At 39.2% G+C, this 21,703-nt stretch overlaps 1 protein-coding gene across 1 annotated transcript in view; it reads right to left on the reverse strand.

The window, feature by feature from the left end:
• Positions 1-256: 256 nt before the first annotated feature.
• Positions 257-21,703, reverse strand: part of LOC138044056 (uncharacterized) — a 30,252-nt gene continuing 8,805 nt past the window's right edge. Inside the window, 28 exon segments of the mRNA XM_068890660.1 lie at positions 257-472; positions 1,524-1,610; positions 3,463-3,532; positions 4,004-4,077; positions 5,890-5,942; positions 6,055-6,115; positions 6,443-6,505; positions 8,842-8,928; positions 9,020-9,089; positions 9,225-9,298; positions 9,914-9,966; positions 10,190-10,250; positions 10,333-10,383; positions 10,843-10,929; positions 12,098-12,167; positions 13,202-13,275; positions 14,086-14,138; positions 14,216-14,276; positions 15,299-15,361; positions 16,031-16,120; positions 16,441-16,510; positions 17,013-17,086; positions 17,299-17,351; positions 18,587-18,647; positions 19,888-19,950; positions 20,064-20,150; positions 20,561-20,704; positions 21,530-21,582. Coding sequence (XP_068746761.1) covers positions 405-472; positions 1,524-1,610; positions 3,463-3,532; positions 4,004-4,077; positions 5,890-5,942; positions 6,055-6,115; positions 6,443-6,505; positions 8,842-8,928; positions 9,020-9,089; positions 9,225-9,298; positions 9,914-9,966; positions 10,190-10,250; positions 10,333-10,383; positions 10,843-10,929; positions 12,098-12,167; positions 13,202-13,275; positions 14,086-14,138; positions 14,216-14,276; positions 15,299-15,361; positions 16,031-16,120; positions 16,441-16,510; positions 17,013-17,086; positions 17,299-17,351; positions 18,587-18,647; positions 19,888-19,950; positions 20,064-20,150; positions 20,561-20,704; positions 21,530-21,582 — 1,975 coding nt within the window. The 3' untranslated portion in view covers positions 257-404.

Raw genomic sequence — 21,703 nt, forward strand, 5'->3', positions numbered from 1 at the left:
GGAACAAAAGAAATGTTGGGAATTGTTGGCTCAAACTTTTGACCAGTTTCAATCTTTGTGCAACAACTCCCAACAACACGCCACGCCCATGATGCAACAGGGTGTGCATTTGCAAATCGGACGCAACATGTAACACCCAACAATGTTGCCTTCGATTGCACGGGGTTTGTAAGGGGTTGATTCATTTTCTATGTAATTTTAAGACAGATGAAAACAACAACAACAACAACAACAACAACAACAACAAAAGAAGACATTTTTTTTGAAATTTCCATTTACCTTCTTTATTACGAAATTTAATGAGAACCCTAAGAAAAATTACTTCAAACTGAGTGGGCATGGCAAAGCTCACAAACTCTGAACGATCTTAATCTTTGTTTAGCTGTGCTCGATTTTTCAAAGTTTTATAATTCGTCCTTTGGTCTTGTCATTGCCTTGACCTTGTCTAGCGCTCTCTGCATGGATCTCACAACTACGAAAAGAAAACAAACAACTAAACCATAAATAAAAATGATAATGATAATGATGTCTTTAATAAACCATAAGATAAAAAAATACATATCCTATGTTACATAAACGAGAACCGTGTAATGAAATTACAATAATATACTCATGGCTAAGAATTGAGTTATGTAATTATAACAGGTTGTATTAAAAAATGAGTCTAATTACAAATGTGTTCTTGAAACGTTCGGTGTTAATCTCTTGGCGGAGGCAAACCTTCCCTGCTAGCAGAGGTATCTCACGGCGAGGCAAAGATGAGAGGAGGGAGAGACCTCGCCGTTACAAAGCCCGCTGTCAGCAGCGAAAGGCAAACCTTGCGACTTAAATTATATTGCTGAGGTTCAGGCTTCGGCAGAATTTCATTTAACGGATGATAGGTTAGAGCCCTAGTTTTATTAAGCATGATGTCCTTGACATTCAATGGAACCGAAATGTAACGCCGCTTGTAACAGCTGTTTAAAAAGTTCTGTACTGTGTTTAGATCACGTTCATACGCTCCATACACTGAAAGGCCATAAATTAAATTAGGTAATACAATTGTCTTAAAAAGGAGGTCTATTTCATTCTGGTCATATTGTTCCTTTCTCAGAGTTCTTATGGAGGCACTTGTTAGCCTTATCTAGTTTGACCTTAAAATGAGAACTAAACTCACAATCACTCTGCAGTGTGACTCACACAATTCATTATGTTGTGGAATGCAATTCGGATTGGAGGGTGTCCTTGTTCGATTTCTTTCTAATTTACGAGCTCTTTGCATTTACTAGGATTACATGACATCAAGAGCCATAATGGCTCTTGATGACATACAGTTATCTCGCGACCAATTTAAAAACTCATTTACTAAGGCTACAGAGGTGTCAGTAAGGTGTAAGCAAAATTTCTCCTAATATCTTCAATCTCCGAGTCAGATCAGATTTTCTGAATCAATTTACAGCCTTGTTCCTAGCATCTTGGGCTACGAACTAAAAGGCTACGAGTGAAAAGGGACCATGAAGATAACTTTGGAACAATATGTTTACCTGCGGTTGCTTCCCAATAGTAATACTTGCTTTCTTTGTAGACTGTTCCTGCATTAGACACCTTTTCCATGACATTGCCTAGAGGATCTGAAAATTTAAAAGAAAAGAGGAGCTTTAATTTTTTTTGCCAATTGGTTTACTGTAACTATATTTCCATTGTAAAGGCCGTGGCAAACCGCTTCAACATCCGTTCGAATTTGTTGAACGATGTTGGCTGCTGGGGTGGGGTGGGCAAACGGTTTTAACACATCATCAACATTTGATTCAACAAAGCTTCACGAGAGGCCTGGCATTCAGTCGCAGGCTGGCTGTCGCGGTTGTTACTATCGACACGACATTGATACGTCATTGAGAGTGCAATCAGTACGCACGCGCAGATCAAACAATAGGGAACTTAAGCAACGACAACGGCGACGGCAACGAGAACGTCACAAATTTGCATATGTAGTAGGCAAAAACAATAGCTTTGCACGCCCTGCACGTGCGTATTTCACTTGTGTCCATCTCTTTGCCGTCGTCAGCAAAACTACAACGTGAAATAGCCAAATTTGAGGTTTTATGGACAACGTCATTACTTGAGGATAAATTTTCATTTTCTGCCCTTAATTGAGCGCCGTTCCTACCAGCGTCATTTTTGAGGAACTACCACACCCCCGTCATATTAAAAAAGTTGAAATAGTAACGAAGCGATTACAATAACGCGAATTTATATTTTGAGATGACGTTCTCGTTGCCGTCGCCGTCGTCGTTGCTTAAGTTCCCTAATGTTGAAAGAGGGGAGCAAACAGCTTCAACTTCATTCAGCGTTCGCTATCGCAAAGAAATGTTGAATGGTTGATGAAGCAAAGTTTAAACGCTTTTAACACTCATTCAAAATCGAGGGGGGGGGGGGGGGTGGTTAATCCCACTCAATATGCTTTAAATATTTTGAAACAGTATGTTCTCTTATGCACGACATATCTACCAATTCTGCGGCTCAGAATATCTGTGATCTTTTTATCTGTTCACTCCGGCGACGTTCATTCATATAACACTAGATTTTCTGATGCTGGTAACTGAGTATTCGACTTAATTCGCTTTCCATTTCCGGAGCTAAGTTATGGAATTGCCTGAAGCCTGGCTTGTGCAAACGCAGGAAAAAACCTTCCAAAAACAAAATTCACCAATTTTTACTTGCGGTACATGGTGATGGGGATGATTATGTAGATGTCTCAACGTTAATCTTACAAATTACCAATTATCACTAATCACACTCTAGCTATCATTATTACTTCCTTATGTTTTATATCCTCTTATAGGTTCTTGCTCCATCTATGTAAATGCTACAGTCTGTAGCTATCTGTGAATGTATGTGTATACCTATTTTATTTATTTATTTACCTGATTTACTATTAATCTATTTATTTTGCTAAATTTGATTGTAAGTTACACAGCCCGCCTCGATTATCTTTGCTATATGCGGGTTATGTGTTTCTCCAATTTGTTAAATTTAAACTATTGAAATAAAATGATGATGATGGGCCATTGTCCTCACGGCTTTTTATATTATAAGATAAATTGGAAGGGGTGGTACACACACTCAAATATTGCACATTACTCCCTGATGAGCGCCAGTCTCGTAACATGAAAACGTGGCGTCGACTACCTCCAGTGTACCTCAGGGCGTAAGACGGTGACGACCAATTTTTCGGGTGACTGTATTCACGGAAAAGACAAAAATACTTGGCATAAAAGTTTTCTATTATTCTATCTTTTCTCTAAGCCTTTCATTGCCTCTGTAAAACCTATATTAATTTTTCTACCTTTTAGCTGATGTAATCACAACTGTAGTGCTAGCGCGCAAATTTTCAGATACAGAAATTGAACACATAAGCTAAAAACTACCACCTTTTCATTGTCAATTTAAAAAAATGACCTTAGATGAAATATAATTACAAACCCATAAAAATGATTCTTGGAATATAAGCGCCATCAATGTCAAACTTCTTTGAGTGAAGATCAAATTCATCCTGTGAAAGAGAACAATCAATTATTACTAATTAAACAATAACAATTTAACTATCTTCGGTCGTATTATCAATGAAGTTTTAGACTGAAGTACAAGCGGATAATTATAATTTCACGGGACTTCTTAGATGCTCGTGGTTAGTATTAGATCTTCAAGGCTTTTAGTCGAAATTCTTTCTCCTGATCGATTTGATTTGGCGTTACAAATCTCGTGAATTGGCTGACAAATTTGGCGCTATATTTTCAGTCAATTTATGAAAGTGAAGCAAAACCAATTTTTACTCTCTTGTATATGTTTACCCGCACTTAACGTCGGCTAAGAGTGTGTCCGTAGCCGCGGCACTTGTCTTCCTCATTTATATTTTATTGGATGTGACAAATGCTTTGAAAACAGGATACACATACGTGAACTTATTTTAAATTTTTACCACTACTCATTCCGGTCTGCGTAAGAAATGTGTTGCTGTACAAACCTCCACATTAACCATGACTAAGTCTTTGCTGAGTTCTTTTATCTTTTCAGATCCGGCAAATTTGGGTTTAAAGGCTAAAAATAGAGAGAAATTAGACGCAAGACTGAACAATAGGACCAAAGTCTGATGCTACAGAATCCCAAAGAGATTTATACGGCCATTACAGGAAAAGTTACTCATTGCCCACTGCTATGAAAGTGCTTCTAATCTGAAAGTTTCTTTGGTCAATTGTTTAAAACAGAGTTCATACCGCGTGTAAAAAAAGCGAGTTTCACGTCATTTTCATTTTGGCAAATCCTAGTGTAATAAAGTTGTTCAATGGTGGAAAGAGTGAAAAGGAGATTTCAAAATTAAGGGTGCGTTCGATTGACCCTATTCCGGAATAAGAATACGTGTAGTGATGATTTAAAACGGTATGTCTAGCGTTTTGAAGCGACAAGGATAATAAAGATATGTTTAAAATAGCATTTTAGCAGGTGTTTGACAATTTTATGTGAATCTCGTAAAAACGAAGGATTTCTAACTTCTATTCCATGTATTCCTATTCTGGAATACACTCAATCGAACGCACCCTAAGTGTTATGATCACGAAGTGTCCCCTAGCTCTGCTTCGCAACTCCAACAGAACCCGTTTGCACGGAAAGCAGACCACCATTGCATGACAACGGTCACAAAGTGTGCACTGAACTCTGCTTAAACTGCTTGATCTACCGTTCAACCTGAAAATAAGACATTACTCTTGGAAATAGATGGCCAATGCTTAGACTCAAAGGAACACTTCGTGTTGCATATCAAAAGTGAGCGTGAATCTATATCTGGCATCAGTTGTTGGAAGGGTGCCGATAGCGCTATCCACTGGATAACTCAATTGTTCTTGCTAGTGTTTATCCGCTGGATAGTGATTTATCAGGTGGACAGCGCTATCCACCTTTTGAACAACCGAGGCCTGGATATAAGTACAGAGGAAGAACAGAGGATAAAAACATTTGTCTCCTTGGTTTTTAAAAACCGCGGTCTAATTTAGACTTAATACTCAATCACACATTCACCCGGCTATTTCGGGACGAAATACCAACTTACAAGGAGGCAGCTTCTAGAATGGTCCGACAGCTCAGATGGCAGAGCAAGTGCAGCCGGGCCAATCGCGCGGTTAGTTGTAGAATTTACTCTTCGTTTCTATCAACGACCCGCTAAGTTGACATAACTTGAGAGACGGTTGCAGGGTAGCCTCCGCTCCTGAGTTTATGATAATTAATTAAATACAGAAGCACATGACCTTCAATGTGCAGCTCTTTTCCTTGGAAAATGAGGACACCAATTTTATGCCCAAATATGGGCAAATATAAGATCGAAGCTGCACGCGCGGGAAAATGCACGAGTTTCGTTAAATCGAAATAAGAACATTTTTAAGCTCAAAAAACAACAGCTTTGATCCAGAGTTAAACAATTCAAGGTTATTAGTTTCTGTTAAGTAATAATTGTAATCTTTATAATCTCTTGTTTTGTGATTTCTCACAATTAGTCGGGCTACTTATTAAATATTTTTGAACTTTATCATTTCTATATTTACTTTGGCTTTCCTGTAGGTGAAGAAATATTTTTGATCTTAATTACTTTATTTTTATTTTATTTTTTACAGTGTTTTGTTAATCACTTTGGGTCAACCACTAAATTACCTCGCTATTTGGTTGATCCAAACACCACTTCATAAAGAATTTAATCTACTTCACTCTTGATCCCGATTTTTATTGTAAACTTTTTTCGAAATAGCTGTACTCGCTTATTTTTTCTGTACATATGTTATGGCGTAGATAAACCTTGAATTGACGTGACGTAACTTGACTTGACTTAAAAAGTTGATTACTTCTTTGTCCAGGCTGACATACCTTGACAAGCACTGCACCAGCTTTTGTGAATTAACAACAATATTGGCTTCCAGCTAGTAGAAGTAAAGAGAAAATATCGTTGTAACCAAAAAAATCTTGAAAGGAATTGAACGGATTAAACATTGAATCGACAGCAGTCTGGTACTAGAGAGTGAGTTACTGCACCTCTTCTTGGCCTCAAGATAAGAGTCTTCAAGCTTTACCCAGTTGATTTCTTTGCCTAATCCTAAAATAGATCAACGTAAACTAAAATCAGGACAGGAAATAAAGGATCCATATCATCTTAACTTGGTTTCATTGTAAAATGTACGGACTAGAAAAAAAATGAATCTTTTTTTTTTCCTGAAGACCTTGTTACTGTATCAATACTTAAACTTCCTACTTCAAGCGTAATTTGTTGTTTTATAAGGATTGCATAGATTTTAAGTTTGAATAAAAATCTTAACTTTGTGAAAAAGAGACAGCCGGAATTCAGCGAAACAGCGCTTTATCTTTATCAGCTTATAAACATCAAAGTTGATGAGAAACTAAATCGATTTATCTTAACTCATACCTCTATCCAAGGTAGGGGGTGGCTTAACGAGTTTCTTCAAAGCCGTTTTCATTGTGTGTATCACTTCAAGTATAAAATGGAAATAAGAAGGAAAAAAACAAAGTTAGGACCTAAAAACTATGTCGAAGAAGGAGGTTATCCTATTCCAGGAGCACATGAATAGGAAGGAACAACACCCACGGCCTTTTTTACATACCGATCTATTTTTCAGACTGCATTTTCCTCAAAATATCCTCGTCAAAATGTTTGAGAGCTGGACTTGCTGATTGGGTAATGTAGTACTTTGTTTGTGTACCAACATTGTAAGGGGGAAAGGTGGGAGGGGGAGGGGGGGGGGGGGGTGGAGGAAAAGAACGAAGGTGAACGAGGTTGTTCATATATAACCGCCATTTAGTCAAAACGTGACCCTCTGAAGCAAGTGTCCCAAAAATTTTTGTCGAAGATTGTAGGTCTGTCAAAACACCCAATCTTCAATTCTTCGGAGGAATGCTCCTACTTATTGGCTTCTGCTTATTCCCGGAATTCCTGATTGGTTGCTTAAGGAGTGATAAAAAAAAATAGACAAGGGCACTAAAAACGTTTAAAATCAGTGAAATTTTGCTAAAGGTATTCATCCGTTGAGTCCTGTTGAAACAAAACCTCGGTTATTTCTCAGCCAATATTACAACAGGCACAGGCAACCAATAGACCAATCACAATGCGAGGCTCGATTTCCGCAGCTAGCTCGAGTTCGGATATCCTCCCCAAGAAGAGACGGCTGGACGCATGAGCGATACATTGTGTCTGTGACGTAAATTCAAAATATAATTTTATCCAAAGTTAATAGCTGTGGGGAAATGGCATTAGACACCTCAAAACATTAATTTTCACAAAACAGTAATTACACAACAATGCTTAATTAAAACGTCTGTGCGAAGTTTTAAGATGATGCGAGCTTGTGGTCCAGTCTCAGCCTGGACACCGAGCTGAATTCAAGAATCGGCAAGGCATCAACAGCAATGGCCCGCCTGTCAAAGAGAGTGTGGGAGAACTCCATGCTCACCATTCAGACAAATACTCAAGTGTATCAAGTCTGCGTGCTCAGCATACTGCTGCACGGAAGCGAGAGATGGACCGTCAAAAACGCGAGATTACCACCTTTCACCTACGCTGCCTCAGAAGAATCCTCATCATCTCTTAGGCAGGACCACGTCCCCAACAAGGACATTCTGAGAAAGGCAGGAACTCTCACCATGTTTGCCCCGCTTACTATGAGACGCTTGAGATGGCTTGGCCATGTACTCCATGTTACCCGCATGCACGATGGCAGACTACCCAAAGACATTTTATATGGAGAGCTTGCCACTGGCTCCAGACCCACAGGAAGGCCAGTAGTTCGCGACAAAGACGTGTGCAAGCGGGACCTCAAGGCAGGTGGCATTGCACCAACAGGCTTTGAAGCGCTGGCAGCAGACCGCAGCACCTGGTAACTCGCTACCAAGGCTGGACATCCAGAGCAGAGAAGAGAGGAGCAGTGGGAAGAAAGAGGAGCCAGCGCCTTCGGACGACACTGTCTTCACATTCAGCAACTGCAACAGGACCTGCCTTTCTAGGATCGGGCTCTACAGCCACAACCGGCGCTGCAGTTCCACCACAGACTGACGTCCATGGCGCAATATCCATTGTCTCCCGAGAAAGAATGGTGCCAACATAATATGAGTTTGATTTCAACCGGCGAATCATCGACAAGATCTCTCAGTCGGGCTCATCTTTCTGCCACCAATAAACTCAGCAATAATTTCAATTGATCTTGAGAAATTTTGCTTGTCAGAGGAGAATTGCAATAAAATGGTTTTGACAACCGTATTTTGCCCTTGGCGCCGACTGAAATTTAGTGAAGTAATCCGACCTCAGGCGGTAGAAAACGACACACAATATTCTCCAGCCTCTCGAACGCTTTCCTTTGTCGAAATCTTAGACGTTTCCCTCCTTGAAAGCGCTGGGAAGCTCGAACACAGGCCAGCTCAAAAACTACCTTCGAAGTCACAATTTGAACATTTCCTCTAAAAGATATAATTTATGCCTGCTCGATTTGGGCAGGCGAGTATCTGATTACGCGTCCAGCCGTGGTTTCAACCTCGTTTCCAGGGTCTGCCTTTTCTGCCTCCTTTGTCGATTAGGAGAGAGACCCTGGGAACGAGGTTGCCTTGTTTTCGGGAGTGAGAGCTGGCCCCGAAACAGCGGCTGGTAATCGAGGCTACCCTTAAGAACGGGAAATTAAAAAGCGTCCGTTAACCTGATTAGCTAAAAGTTTTTTCATAATCATCCAGCTTATGTGTTCAAAAAAGTAGAGCAATCGAGAAATAATTTTCGTTCTACATTCATTTGAAAGCGGTTCGGAAATTACCGAGAATACTTACATTCTTCATCGTCATTGTAAAAGAATTTATACTTGATATTTTCCAGGTCAGTATTGTGGAGATCTTTCTGGACTTCACCTTCGTGATCTTTAAGAAAAAAGTAAAATGAGAAACAACATACAGATCCAAGAGAGAAATATTTTTTTTATGAAACTCAAGAATAAACTTAAACACTCACTCAGAAAAAAGATCCGAGGAAAATATTTTCCATCAACATTGAATTGCTCATCTTTGGGCTCTTCGTCATCCTAAAGTGAGATTGAAATGTAGGCTAAGCATCCTTCTAGCATTTGTAAATCTTTGATATCACTCTCTATAACACCGAATGATATCGTGAATTCGTAGCTTATACTGAACTGAATTTTCTTACATGATGCTCTCACCTCTACATTTATCATGATGAACTCCTTACTAAGGTTCGCAATTTGTTTAGAATCTGCAATAATTGGTTTCAAGGCTGAAAATACAAGGAAATATACCTATTTAACAAGATTTAGACAGGCTTTGTGCGAGATTCGCGTATTAGATTGGGGAGGAATCCAGCTCAGGTGTTTCCGAGTCGACAGGAAAGTTTCATTCAAAGGAATGTTGGATTCTTGCCGGTTCATTTGTTTGTGTTGACATTTTCATTTCTGGGTAATTTACTCGAATCGACATAGACTTCCCCTTTTTTACTAAATTCCAAAATTTTAGTGGGACATAAGTTACGTTTAACGGTCATAGTTTAATTTTATTCTAGCTTAACTCGAATTAGTGTCACGCAGATAAGTTGATAAGGGTTTTCGTCGCAGCATGGCCGCCAGAAGATTCGGGTGGCCCAAACCTCTCGCGGCTTTGCCACTCGTTTGGAACTCGTGGACTCACTGTAGGCACGACTCACACTGCAACAAAGCCAAAGAGCCCTCTCGAGGGATAAATGGAGACAATCAATGGCCCGGAAGGCTGCATCGCTCTCAGGGTCTCAGACTCTTCTTTCCGGGATCGAGACGGGAAAAAGAAAGACTGAGGGAACGAGAATGCGCGCGCAAGTGCTTTCTAACCCGCGCTATTTTCATTTTTATTTTAAACATACCTTTACATGCTCCACACCAGGACTTGTGTATGATCAACATCACCGGCTTTTCACTGCGAAATGAGTACGGAAGGTTTGTATAAAATTAAATAGAACTTAACTTTGTATAATAGGGGGCAACGATCTGCCTGATGGGATCCTACCCCTATTTTGAAAAAATAAGTATTTTAACATCTTTAAATTGTCGAGGTAAAAAGGCAAAAGTTTGCTTGTTGCGCTCAATTGAAAGCGGCTGTTATACTGTTCGAACGATTCACATTGTTTTCTAGAACCAACCTTTTCTTTGCTTCTTCGAGGCCTTTCTCCATTGTCGTCCAGTTGATATGTTTACCGAATCCTAAAACAGAAGCATTCGAATCGGTTAAATGATTAGGTGCTTGTATAATAAACAGCTAGACAAGTTGTAGGGTACGACATACCTCTGTCTGGAGAAACTGGCTCCGGTATTAGCTTCTTCATGGACTTTACAACTAAGAGAAAAGCGATAATTGTATGATTCATAACGCATCAGAAAAAAGAACATGAGGGTACCAGCAAAACAAACTAAGCAAAAGCATTGCAAAACCCTTTATAAGAATTTTGAATATTAATTGCGGGCGACAAAGACATCCATTTCCCGGTCTAGTCAGTGACGATATCTTACTCGTCCTGCACTTTTTAGGACAACCGCAGCTGTAAACCCATACTACCTTCTCATACAGCCATACCACTATCATATCTTGTTGGCGCCTAGACCTCAAAAACATTCCCGTATTTCAATCACGTGCACTCTCTCTAGGCAGTTATTCAGATCATTCACAACAAACCCGGCTGGCGTATGATAAATGATTAGAAGCACAACATTGAAATAAAATGTCGCTCGCAATTCGACGCGTCCTGTTATTTATGGGGTATTAATTTTCCACTGAACGCCAAACGTCAATACTTACTCTCTTCAGCTGTCTTGTAAAAGAATTTTGTCTTGTCAAGATCGGTGTCTTCATTATCTATATCCTTCTTCAAATTGCCTTTGAAATCTGACGTCAAACAGAAGAGAAAAACTTGCAAAGTTAAGTTTTCTTGCCGGTTGCATTACGACGTATTCTTTCACAATAAGAGCCGATAACTTGGAGATTACTACTCGCTCATTTTTCTTAGAAGTTATTGCTTTTAGGCGAATTACTACATCTAGTATCGGCGAATGAAGGGTTAAGGTAAAGAAAGGGAAAGAAACTGCGTTGCTGAGTCGGTGGGGGATTCAAACTACTTGGTAAAGGTAAATTAAACCAGCGTATGAAAGATTTCTTTCTTTGCTCGGACAATGCAATAGGCTGACGCTCGAAACGTTAGCTCACAAATGTTTCAATCCTTTTAACAAAACCATAAATTTTCCTTTTTTATCTTCAGGATTTGTTGACTTAGCCAATAGTTTGCAATGTGTCCGATTGCAAAACAGTTGCATGTTTTTAATTTAAGCGGAAAATAGGAGTAAAAAAAAGGTTTGAGCAAACGATCACTCAAACCAGTGGTAGGCTTTCGGACTTTTCGCTCCTGACGAAGTATGTAGCAGAGGGTCTGTTCATGCGTGTTAAAGCCCTCTAACTGTGTTTCGCGTCAAATAATGTTGTGCTCATGAGTGGTTCAAATTGCTCCTCTAAGCTTTCATAACGTGGGTTGTCGTTGATAACGATAAAAACAAACATCATCAGCGCATCTGAGTAGATACGTTTGCTTCATCTGTCCTTCGCCTCTGGCAAATATTTAGTCCTGGGGCCCGTTTCTCGAAAGTCTTGAAACTTTACGGGCCATTTTCGGGTATCACAATATATTTCTTCTGTATCTCAAGAACGGAGAGGATTTAAGTCGTCAAACTTCATGGACATTTTTCTTTTGGTTGGCTTGAAAACATGTTAAAAGATCGGCTAGCTAGCTTTCCAAAATAAGCGGTTAGCAGTTTCACAAAGGGCTTTTAGGGCCCGAAAAGTTTTCGGGACTTTCGAGGAACCCCTCTGAACTAGGATCTGGTTTTTAGAACCTTTGCAGGGTGGGGTAAGTGGGAGTTCAGGAACAGGACTGGCAAATAATTGATGTGCTTGTTCAGTGCTGAAAAATAATCACAATATTTTGCGCAGCCTCGTGCAATAATTATTATTTTGTCCTAGAGAACGATTATGGAGTTCTATATAGAGTGTTAAATGGTGATACCTAGGAAAACAATCCTTGGAACGTAAGACCCATCCACGTCATATCGGCCATCCTTTGGTATTTCGTCATCCTAGAAATAGGTGAGATAGGAAAGAAAAATCGCTTGAATGATTAAGTAAATTAGCCCAAGCAGAAAATACCATAATACTCTTTGTTTGTCCAAACAAATTTTGAATAAGCATTGGTTTTGACCATTGAAAGTCCCAAGAGAAACAGGACACAATGCTTATGCAAAATTAATTTGGGTGGACAAAGAAAGAGTATTATGGTATTTTTCGCTTCGCCCAATGGCCATTAACAAACTGCTACCCCTTGACGTTTTGATGTTCCAACGATGGTTTTATTTCTTCAAGACATAATTTGAGAACGTTGCCATTTCTGTTACCCGTGTTCTTGGGTCATCATATCTTGAGTAGAAATAAAACACAAACAGCCGTGACAAACAGGAACAAAACGAACTCCTTCTGTTAAGATTTGACATTTTGTACGCTAGGCAACGGTTTCTTTTGACAATGCCGGATGTTGCCTCCCATGCGAAACGTATGGTTGGACCAATCACCGCTGATCGACTTTCCACAGCCATTTCTTTTACGTTTCAATCTGTTTATATTTTTTTTTCTAATCAGTGGCTATAGATCATAGGGTTGTCGCAGTAGTGAGAGGCAGGTTCGCTTCCACCAACTGAGTGTGTCCCAGGATTACTTTTCGCATTCTAAGAAGAATGAAGATGAGTTTTTCGATTCTCCACTCATATCCGAGAGGGGTACGGCAAATTTTCTCTCCCATCAAAAATCGGTATCTGATTTTATTTGACCTGTTTAAGTTGATTTGTCAAAATGTCACAAATTAGTCGTGAAGTTATGCTCGACTTTATAACGTTGAAATTTGTAGTGATCATTATCATCACAATCGACATCAACGTCATCATCATCTTTAAAAGAACTAAACCATTTGTTTTCAGTAGTCTTCGATCAACGGATTTTGGCTATATCACACTTGAAAGCAGCCAGCGAATTTCACGACGCTGCGTCCTTGGTGATCCTTGGTATATTATAGCTTTCGCACTTCATCCATAAAGATATTTAAAATATATCGTCGACTTACCTCCAGATTTACCATAACAAAATTCTTGCTGAGATCTGCTATTTCCTTTGATTCAGCGAATTTAGATTTAAGATCTGCAAAAAAATCATACATCTAAATTTTCATTTAGCGGAGTCTCCTTTTCGGGTAATATTCTTGGATGGCGTAAAGGAGACTTCTTTGGTTTCCTTTGGCTTTTAGCGATTTCTGTTGAGCATGCGCGTGATCATATGTAACCGCAACATATTTTGAAGCGTATCAAAAAGCAGTAAAAGCCGCGGCAGAAAAACCAGTTAGAAAAACCAGTTAGAAAAACCAGTTAGAAAAACCAGTCTGTTTCTCATACACGTTCGAGGATGGTGGTAATGAGCTAGAGTCTTCAGCTTTTGCTTCGTCTCAAAGTTTGTAAAACAGACAAAGAGAGACTTTGCGAGAACTGACACCGTTACTAAATAATATTAGTATCACCCAACTAGTGGACTAATGCAAATCCTGCATTTTGATTGGCTATGCTATTAGAGGACTATCAGTAACAGTCCTCGATTAGCGAAAAGCGTGACGCTTTCTTTCGTTTTATTTCCAAATGAATATTTCTTCAACTTGCATTTGCTAACATTATTATTGCTTTTTCTGTCCGACTAGTTGGGTGATTCTAAAACAATTAGACCCTTCGCCTTCAAGGGCCACGGGTCTATAGCCCATTCGGCTTCGCCTCATGGGCTATTGACCCGTAGCCCTTGCGGGCTGCGGGTCTAATTGTTAAATATCCTCTGGCAACTAAACCTTCGACGGAGGCTTATGTTATGCAATGGTACCGGTTTTTGGAATCATTCCCATTGCTGCTCAGGGCGGGATGAAGAAAGAGTCAAAAAAGGAATAAAATATGTATTGTTGGATAAACTCACTTTGACTGATTTGGCACCAACTTTTATGCAACACCATCATGACTGGTTTATTGCTGATGAGAAAAATACGAAATAAGATGATGAAATAGAACTCTCGATCTCGCTGTACTCGGCTCTGTCATATACTTACGACTTCTCTGCTTCCTTGAGGGCGTGATCAAGTTTCATCCACTTGAAATGATCACCAAAACCTGAGGCAAAAAGTGTAAGTTCAAAAATGAACAAAGGTATTTCATAACAAAAACGGATAGCATTTACCCTTCTTAGGTGTCAGACGTTTATGCCCTATTTCGGTACACCTTCCCTCGAAATAAGAGCATTGATCGCATGTACCAAAGATGCAGTCTATAGACCGTATTCATAAATGGCGGCCAAGAAATTATTCTTTTGTCTTGATGCTAATCATCCTCACTAGCCTCATTTTGGAGCAAAGATTCTTTTGAATTTGTTCGTGCTAACGAGGCTAGTGAGGATGATTAGCATAAAGACAAAAGAATAATTACTTAGCCGCCATTTATGAATACGGTCTATGATCATCCCGATTTTTCTCTGGTGTGGTACGTGAATTGAATTAATGAGAAAGAAGCAGTAAAAAATCCAGGCTTGAGAGGACTCGATCCGATAACCACGCTATTGCGCTTTATGCGTTCAAACCTGTATTTTTTTTTCACGCTTCTTGATAACAATGGCTCAGTTGTTTGGTGATTTTTTTTGTTCATATCCGCTATGATTCCATAACATATGACTTTCATATATTCTCCACATCCTATAGATTTTAGTTAAACTGATTTAGACCTATCTGAATTTCAGTAGAACTGTTGGTTTTTTGTGAACGGCAAGAATATACGTAACATCGCCCTGGATTGTTTCTCAATAATTCCACCCCGTCGACAGATGCTTTCCCGCGCTTTTTGCTAACAACCTAAAGTTTTTTCGATGTGCGATTGGTCTATTTAGTTATGCGATTGGCCTATTAGCGGCAAAACCGAAAACTTTGGGTTCGAATTTTGCGACATTTGTCGCAAAAAACCGGCTCCTTCAAGTCGTTGATCATGTCTTCGTATCCTCCGGTATAAAAATGACATCAGAATGTCGATGCCGTTATTATTGAGATCCGACTGATGCACCTCAATAGGATTAACATAGTTTCAACTTGAGAAACCCATGCATGTATATATGAAGTTAAGCTTTAGGCTGTTTATATATGATATACCTCTGTCTGCCGAGATACTCTCATCAACACCTTTGTCGAGAACTTTCTTCATCATTGCCACAACTAAATGCAAAAGATAGAGACAGCCATCAAAATATACTCTCTTGCAAATCCAACACCAATACTCGATCCCACGAAGAGCGCACGCTAATGGTTGCTATAGAGCGGAGAGATTTCGATTCCGCTCAAATCGCGCATCTTGGTAGAATTCGACTTTCTTACTTTCGTCTGCTCACTAAGGTTCGCCACATTAATTTAATTTTAAATTTCTTTTTTCCCTAAAACGTTATTGAAAGCAAGTTCGCAATCTACAGTTCAACTGCAAATGTTCCGAAAACAGAAGGGCGAAACGCATAGTAACATTGCCTGTAAAAATACTGAACAGGCTTAGGTCAGAGAGGAGAACATTCGCTTTCCACACGTCACTCCGAGTTCTATTTTCGGACTCAACGTTATCGGCATGTGGGTTGAGTTTGTTGGTTCTCTTCACTGCTCTGAAAGGTTTCTCCTCGGGGTACCGGGATTCCAGTTTTTCCTCGTGACCAAAAAAAAAAAACAACGTATGATTTGACCTGCTTTACTTTCATGAGATTCAGATCGATTTGATTTAATTCACGGCCTCCCTTGTTGGTAGAGCGTTTGTGCTCAGCCTGTTGAATTTGAAACTTAATTATCATTTTTCATGTTAGTTTACTTTCTTAGCAACTACATCTTCGGGATATATAGCCTTACTGTCTTTCGGTTCTCCGTAGGCGTATTTGTATTCCTTGAAAGCCGGATCGGTGTTATGGAATTCTTTCATTATCTGGCGCGTGAAAGGATCTGAAATGAATGTACAACACTCGTTAAATTAAGAGACAAAAAAGACAACGCTCTGTAATAATGTTTGGAGTGTAAGTTAAACTTGCCTGGCAAGTTTAACTTGAAGAAGTGTTTTAAACGGCCAAAGTACTATTTACTGATTTGATTCCAAATTCCCTTTGATTACCTCCGAACATAATTGTTAGCAGTGAGTCTTGTCAGTGGTGATCAGTTTCTAATTCTTTCTATATCTTTAAAAAACACGATCACGCCAAAGTACCGCCATATAATTTTCAGAGAGTAAACAACGTGAATGCAAAATTAACAAACTAAGGACAAACCTATGAAAAACATGCGTGGAGCGTATGCACCATCAACATCATATTTTTCCGCTGATTTTCCGCTGTCATCCTAAGAAAGACAAAATTCCAGAGATTGAACAGGTTTGTAGTATTGCTGAATTTATTCACAATTGATATTCTTCAGGGTGATAGTCAATAGAAACGCAGTATTTAGGTCACGTATTTTCTCCTGTACTACCTTAATTTACTCGTTTTCTGTATCCAAATAACAGAACGGCCATTCTTTAGTCAAGATAGACAAAAGCAATTTTATGGTATGGGATTTAAGATCTTCAATTTCCTTGTGTCTACCATTTACAGAACAAACTGAGAAAACAGGACTGAACAATAGACTATGAAAAGTTCTTTGTTCTGTTCTTTGCTACGCTTTCCCGGGATTTATATCTTGTTCCCTCTCCACTAAGAAATCAACAATACTGTCAACGAGAGTTCAGGATTATTTTTTCTCTAGTATGAAGCACCGCACCAAATGTCAGGATGAAAAAAGATCTTCCCAATCAGACTCTTTCCAGAAAAAAAATCACTGCTTACTGCGAGTTGCTTAACTTTACCTCAATATTGATCATGATAAATTGTTTGCTTAATTCAGCAATCTCACTGGACTTGGCAACCTTCTTTTTCAACGCTAAAAGGAAAAAAATATAACGCATTAAGGCAAGTAGCACCTGATACGTTTATGCCGGGTCAATCAACAAAGGTTTAAAAATAATAATTTTATATTTTTCGTATTAATATCCTGTGTTGCTTTCTGAGACTATACTTATCGTAAAATAGATAAAAAAGAAAAATGGGAATATTAACAATAAGAGTATTCAAGTGTGGACTGCTTTTACTTACTTTTACAAGCGCCACACCAGGACTTGTGAACGATTAGCATCACTGGCGTTTTGCTGCAATTAGAGGTAACACGCGCTTGGTCATTTTAGTTTGTGCATGTAAGCTGTGCCAATTTATCCCCATTGATTATTTTGCCATTTCCCCACAGACAATGAGATCGTTTTAAACTAAGTCGTCTACTGATTACACTTATCTTTTGTTGCACTGTAATGTTTCTTTCTTTTTGGCCATTTTGAAGTTAGAAAGTAAGAAAGTGCGCTTGTTCCGATTAATTCTGTCAGGGAGCTTAAGATCTACGACGGCGACGTCGACGAAAACGTCACCTCAAAAAAGAACTTTGCTCTAGTAAAAGTCTTCTGCGATTATTCCATCTCGTTCACGTCGTATAATGTGGGCGAAGTATCCTAAAAATAAATTGGTACGAGCGGTTCCAGACTGAAAATTCAAAACGCCAGATACAACGTTTTAAGTCATCACTCCACGTATTCTTATTCCGGAATAGGGTCAATCGAACGCACCCTTAGTGATTTCACGTCGTCGTCACGGAGAGAACCGCAAAAATATGAGCTAAGATCCGTGCCGCACGTGCAGCACGATTATTTATGCTCTTTTAAACAATGATATTATTGTTTTCTGGCGTTTTCGACGACGTCCTCGTCGTAGATCTTAAGCACCAAATGTAAAGTAAATCGAGACATCACCAAAACGTTAGATAAAAAGAAAAAAAAATTTGCTTTGGTTTCTTCTTATGTATCCTAACTAAGCCTTGTATATACGAACCAAATTAATTACAACCCTGGTATTCTGGTGAGAGAGGAAACATCCCGCGTACTGATGCCGATACCGAATTCAAAGCGTGCTCACGCCCTGTCTGCCTTTATGCTAAAACTAGCAAAAAATTGCTAGTTCTAAAATATTTACAATTCCAGAGATTTCTAAATCCCTGTTTTTGTATTTGCATTTTTCAGTCTTTGGTGCTCCCAACGTACATTTTGAATAGCTCACCGTTAATTCAATAAATGAATTTACTGCCATATTGACATTGAGGATTTTACATGGCCGTTTGGAGATACGAAATTTGTTTTCGAGTGTTGAAAAATATTTCACGAGAGAGCGCAGCGAACACCAATCATTTCACGAAATGCATCGAAAGGCGCGATTTTTCTTGGTAACCATAGCAACAGTGATCTTTTCACTTGTGAAGATAGCATGTTTTGCTGCCAAAGTCCACTTGGTATTTCATTGGTGCTTATATAATAATAAAGATTTCAGTTTTAATTCGCTTTACCTTTCTTTGGCGTTTTCAAATCCTTCTTCAACCGAATACCATTTGATGTCTTTACCCCATCCTGTTGATAGGTATAAACAATTATTAAAACCTACACTACGGATATCAGATTTCCAGCATTTTCACTGGTTTGCCGGACACTGGCTATCAGTTCATAAACCTGCGTTTACCAAAGATGGTCAAGGAACGCGTCAGCAATAAATCGAGCAGAAAACATTTTTGTAGCTGTGAGAAAATATGGCCGACAAAAGCCAAATAAAATCAACATGGAAGAGTTGTTGATCCTGGAGTTTTTAATAAAACAGTTATTCTACTCGGGCTTGCTAGATATAAAATAGAGGATATCACATGGCCGCCCGGAGATACGAAATTTCTCTTTTCACGAAAGGTATCGAAAGGCGCGATTTTCACATGTAACCATAGCAGCAGTGATCTTTTCACGAGTGAAAATAAGAAATGTTTTTGTGATGAGCCTGCGTCTGTCTGACCACTAGGTATTACACAACATCGCATCTTCGTCAAGTTTTTTTCGATTTCGCTAGGATTTTCTCCCTTTTTTCACTTCAAACCTTTTGGAGTTTAAGGAATTTAATAAAACAATTATTCCATTCGCGCTAGTTGGATATGAGACTGGTTATACCCTCGTTGGCCATTAATATCTCATATCCAACGCGCGCTCATGGAATAATTAGCAATTATTGAATGAGGCTGAGTAGGATATGAAGAATTCTGCAGGTCGAGGAGGGTGTTATCCACCAAGGCCGAAGGCCGAGGTGGATAACATCCTCCGAGATCTGCAGAACTGAATAATAAAACAATTATCTTGCTCAATCGTGCGGAATATCCCCTGATTTTAGCCAACTCGGCCTACGGCCTCGTCGGCTGAGTATCAGACGATATTCGGCGCGATTTCGCAGGACAATTGTTAAATACTCCAGGGGCCAGCTTTGGATATTAGATGGTGTATAGCAGAGATTATGCTGATCCCTCTAACACCATTCTTTTGAAAGACCGCTCAAATTATTACGCAACACCTGTTACATCAGTGACTGCTCTGTCAACAAAAACTGTGGATTTGCATTACAAAATGGGCCAGTTGGTAACATGAAAAAAAGAGTAATCTAGTGCAACAAAATTTAGAGTGCTTTCGGTCTCCCTTTTCGCTTAAGTAAGCAAACCAATCATTTCACATGCAACTTTGTGATATAAAGAAGATTACAGACAGACACTATTGATTTAAACTGACTTAAAAATATGATGGCAACTTGAGGAGGAGGAGGAGATGGGAGGCCGGAAAATACCGTTGTCCGAAATGGGCTTGGGTTGATCCTCAATCTTCAATGCTCTTTTCATCGCTGCAACCACTACAAGGGACAAAGAACGAAGTTTAATTACAACAGTCATTTTTAAACTTGGTGGGACTTAAAATGTTTGTGGGGACTAGACATTTTTTCAATGGCGTTCGTGTATCGCTTACATTCTTCTCCGTCCTGATAATAGTATTTCACATGTTTGTGTTTTGTTCCTTCGTTCCAAAAATCCTTCTCGACATTTCCGTTAGAATCTGGAACGAAACGAGTAATTCAAAATAAACTCAAAGCGCAACACTTTTAAAACTTCTTGTATTGCTTGTTGACTAAGAAATCCAATTCATCACCGCTGTAAAACTTTACCCAAACATCCAATGGAGTGCAGAAGCTACATATAAGAACAAAAGCAGACTGCAATATTTGGAGAGCACATCTGAAACAGACTTCAACGGGTGCTGAGAAGGTCAAATCTCATTACCAAATTGAAAATTAATCGTAGGAAATTAATGTTTTGACTTTCATCAGCCAAATATCTCAACCCTAACAGGTTTTCAGGCCAGCTGAACATTATTTTGAAAAAGCATATATATTTTACTGGAACAAATATCTCTTTTAGCATTTTTATCCCCTTGGCCGTGTGGTTGCATTTTTATAATCTCCTTACCTAAAAAGAATATCCTTGGTACATATTTGCCATCCACATCAAACTGATCTCCTTTTGGCTCATCATTATCTTCGGTGTTGACCATTACAAATCTCTTGCTAAGTTCAGCAAACTCCTTGTGATTTGCCAACTTGGGTTTCAAGGCTTTTTTGTAATCAAGAAAGATTTTTGTTACTCAGTTAAACATGTTGTTCTGATTCGATCATCACTTAAGCTCACTTAGCCCGCACGGTGTTACAGAACTAAGAAAGGCCGTGCAGGAATCGGCGCAAGATAGAAGAGCTCGCTCATTCTCGCGCTTTTAGTCTAAGATATTTCTTCCCGCTGATTACCCTTCCCCTTAATTTGCCGTTCGAACGCCAGACTCGTAGGCCAATTATTAGAAAAAACGCTTGAAATTAAGTAGCAGAGAACGTTTTCAGGCCGCTGTCAATCTGTGGGGAATCTTAATTAATTTCCTAAAAAGTAAAACTTTTTGTTGAAGTTTGGTGAGTCTGGCTTCAGGGCAATTTCGAACGCGTTGAAGACCAAATTAAATTAGGTGTAACCTTTATTTAAGGACTTGGAACAGGTTTCTTAACCGAAGAAAAATAGATCTAGAATCTAGGGTCGTTCTTACCATTTACGCAAGACTACCTGACGTAAATGGTAACCCTTTATTCGGAACTTTTATCCGAAAGTTTATGGCTTTTTTTTTTCAGACAACCCCTTTATTCCAATACCTCCTGGCTTCAACCCCTTTTTGAAGATATTGAAGCGATTTCATACTTTGGAGAAGAAAAATTGCAACGATAAGCGCGATTCCGTGGTTCATTGGCGCATTTTGAAAATTACACACCATTATGTGGAGCCACACCTATCGGAACTTTCAATGGTAAAGTCGATCCCGGTGCACTTTGGTTTCAGGCAAGCGACCTTACTACTGCGGCAACCAAGCGTTCACTTTAGCTACAGGCAACTCAAGTGTACCTTTGCATGAGCTGCACCAAGATTTGTGGATAATCAAGAGCATCTTCTTGTCACTAGAATGGCAAGATTGAACCAATATGTTACTCAAAAGTCATTCAACTTTAGTCTTACCAGTGTTTGTGTAATTGGTAGTTAAGACACCAAATCCCTCTGGGTGCAATAGTCGTGCCATGA

This window comes from Montipora capricornis, chromosome 3, assembly GCF_036669925.1.
Source record: "Montipora capricornis isolate CH-2021 chromosome 3, ASM3666992v2, whole genome shotgun sequence".
Taxonomy (NCBI): domain Eukaryota; kingdom Metazoa; phylum Cnidaria; class Anthozoa; order Scleractinia; family Acroporidae; genus Montipora; species Montipora capricornis.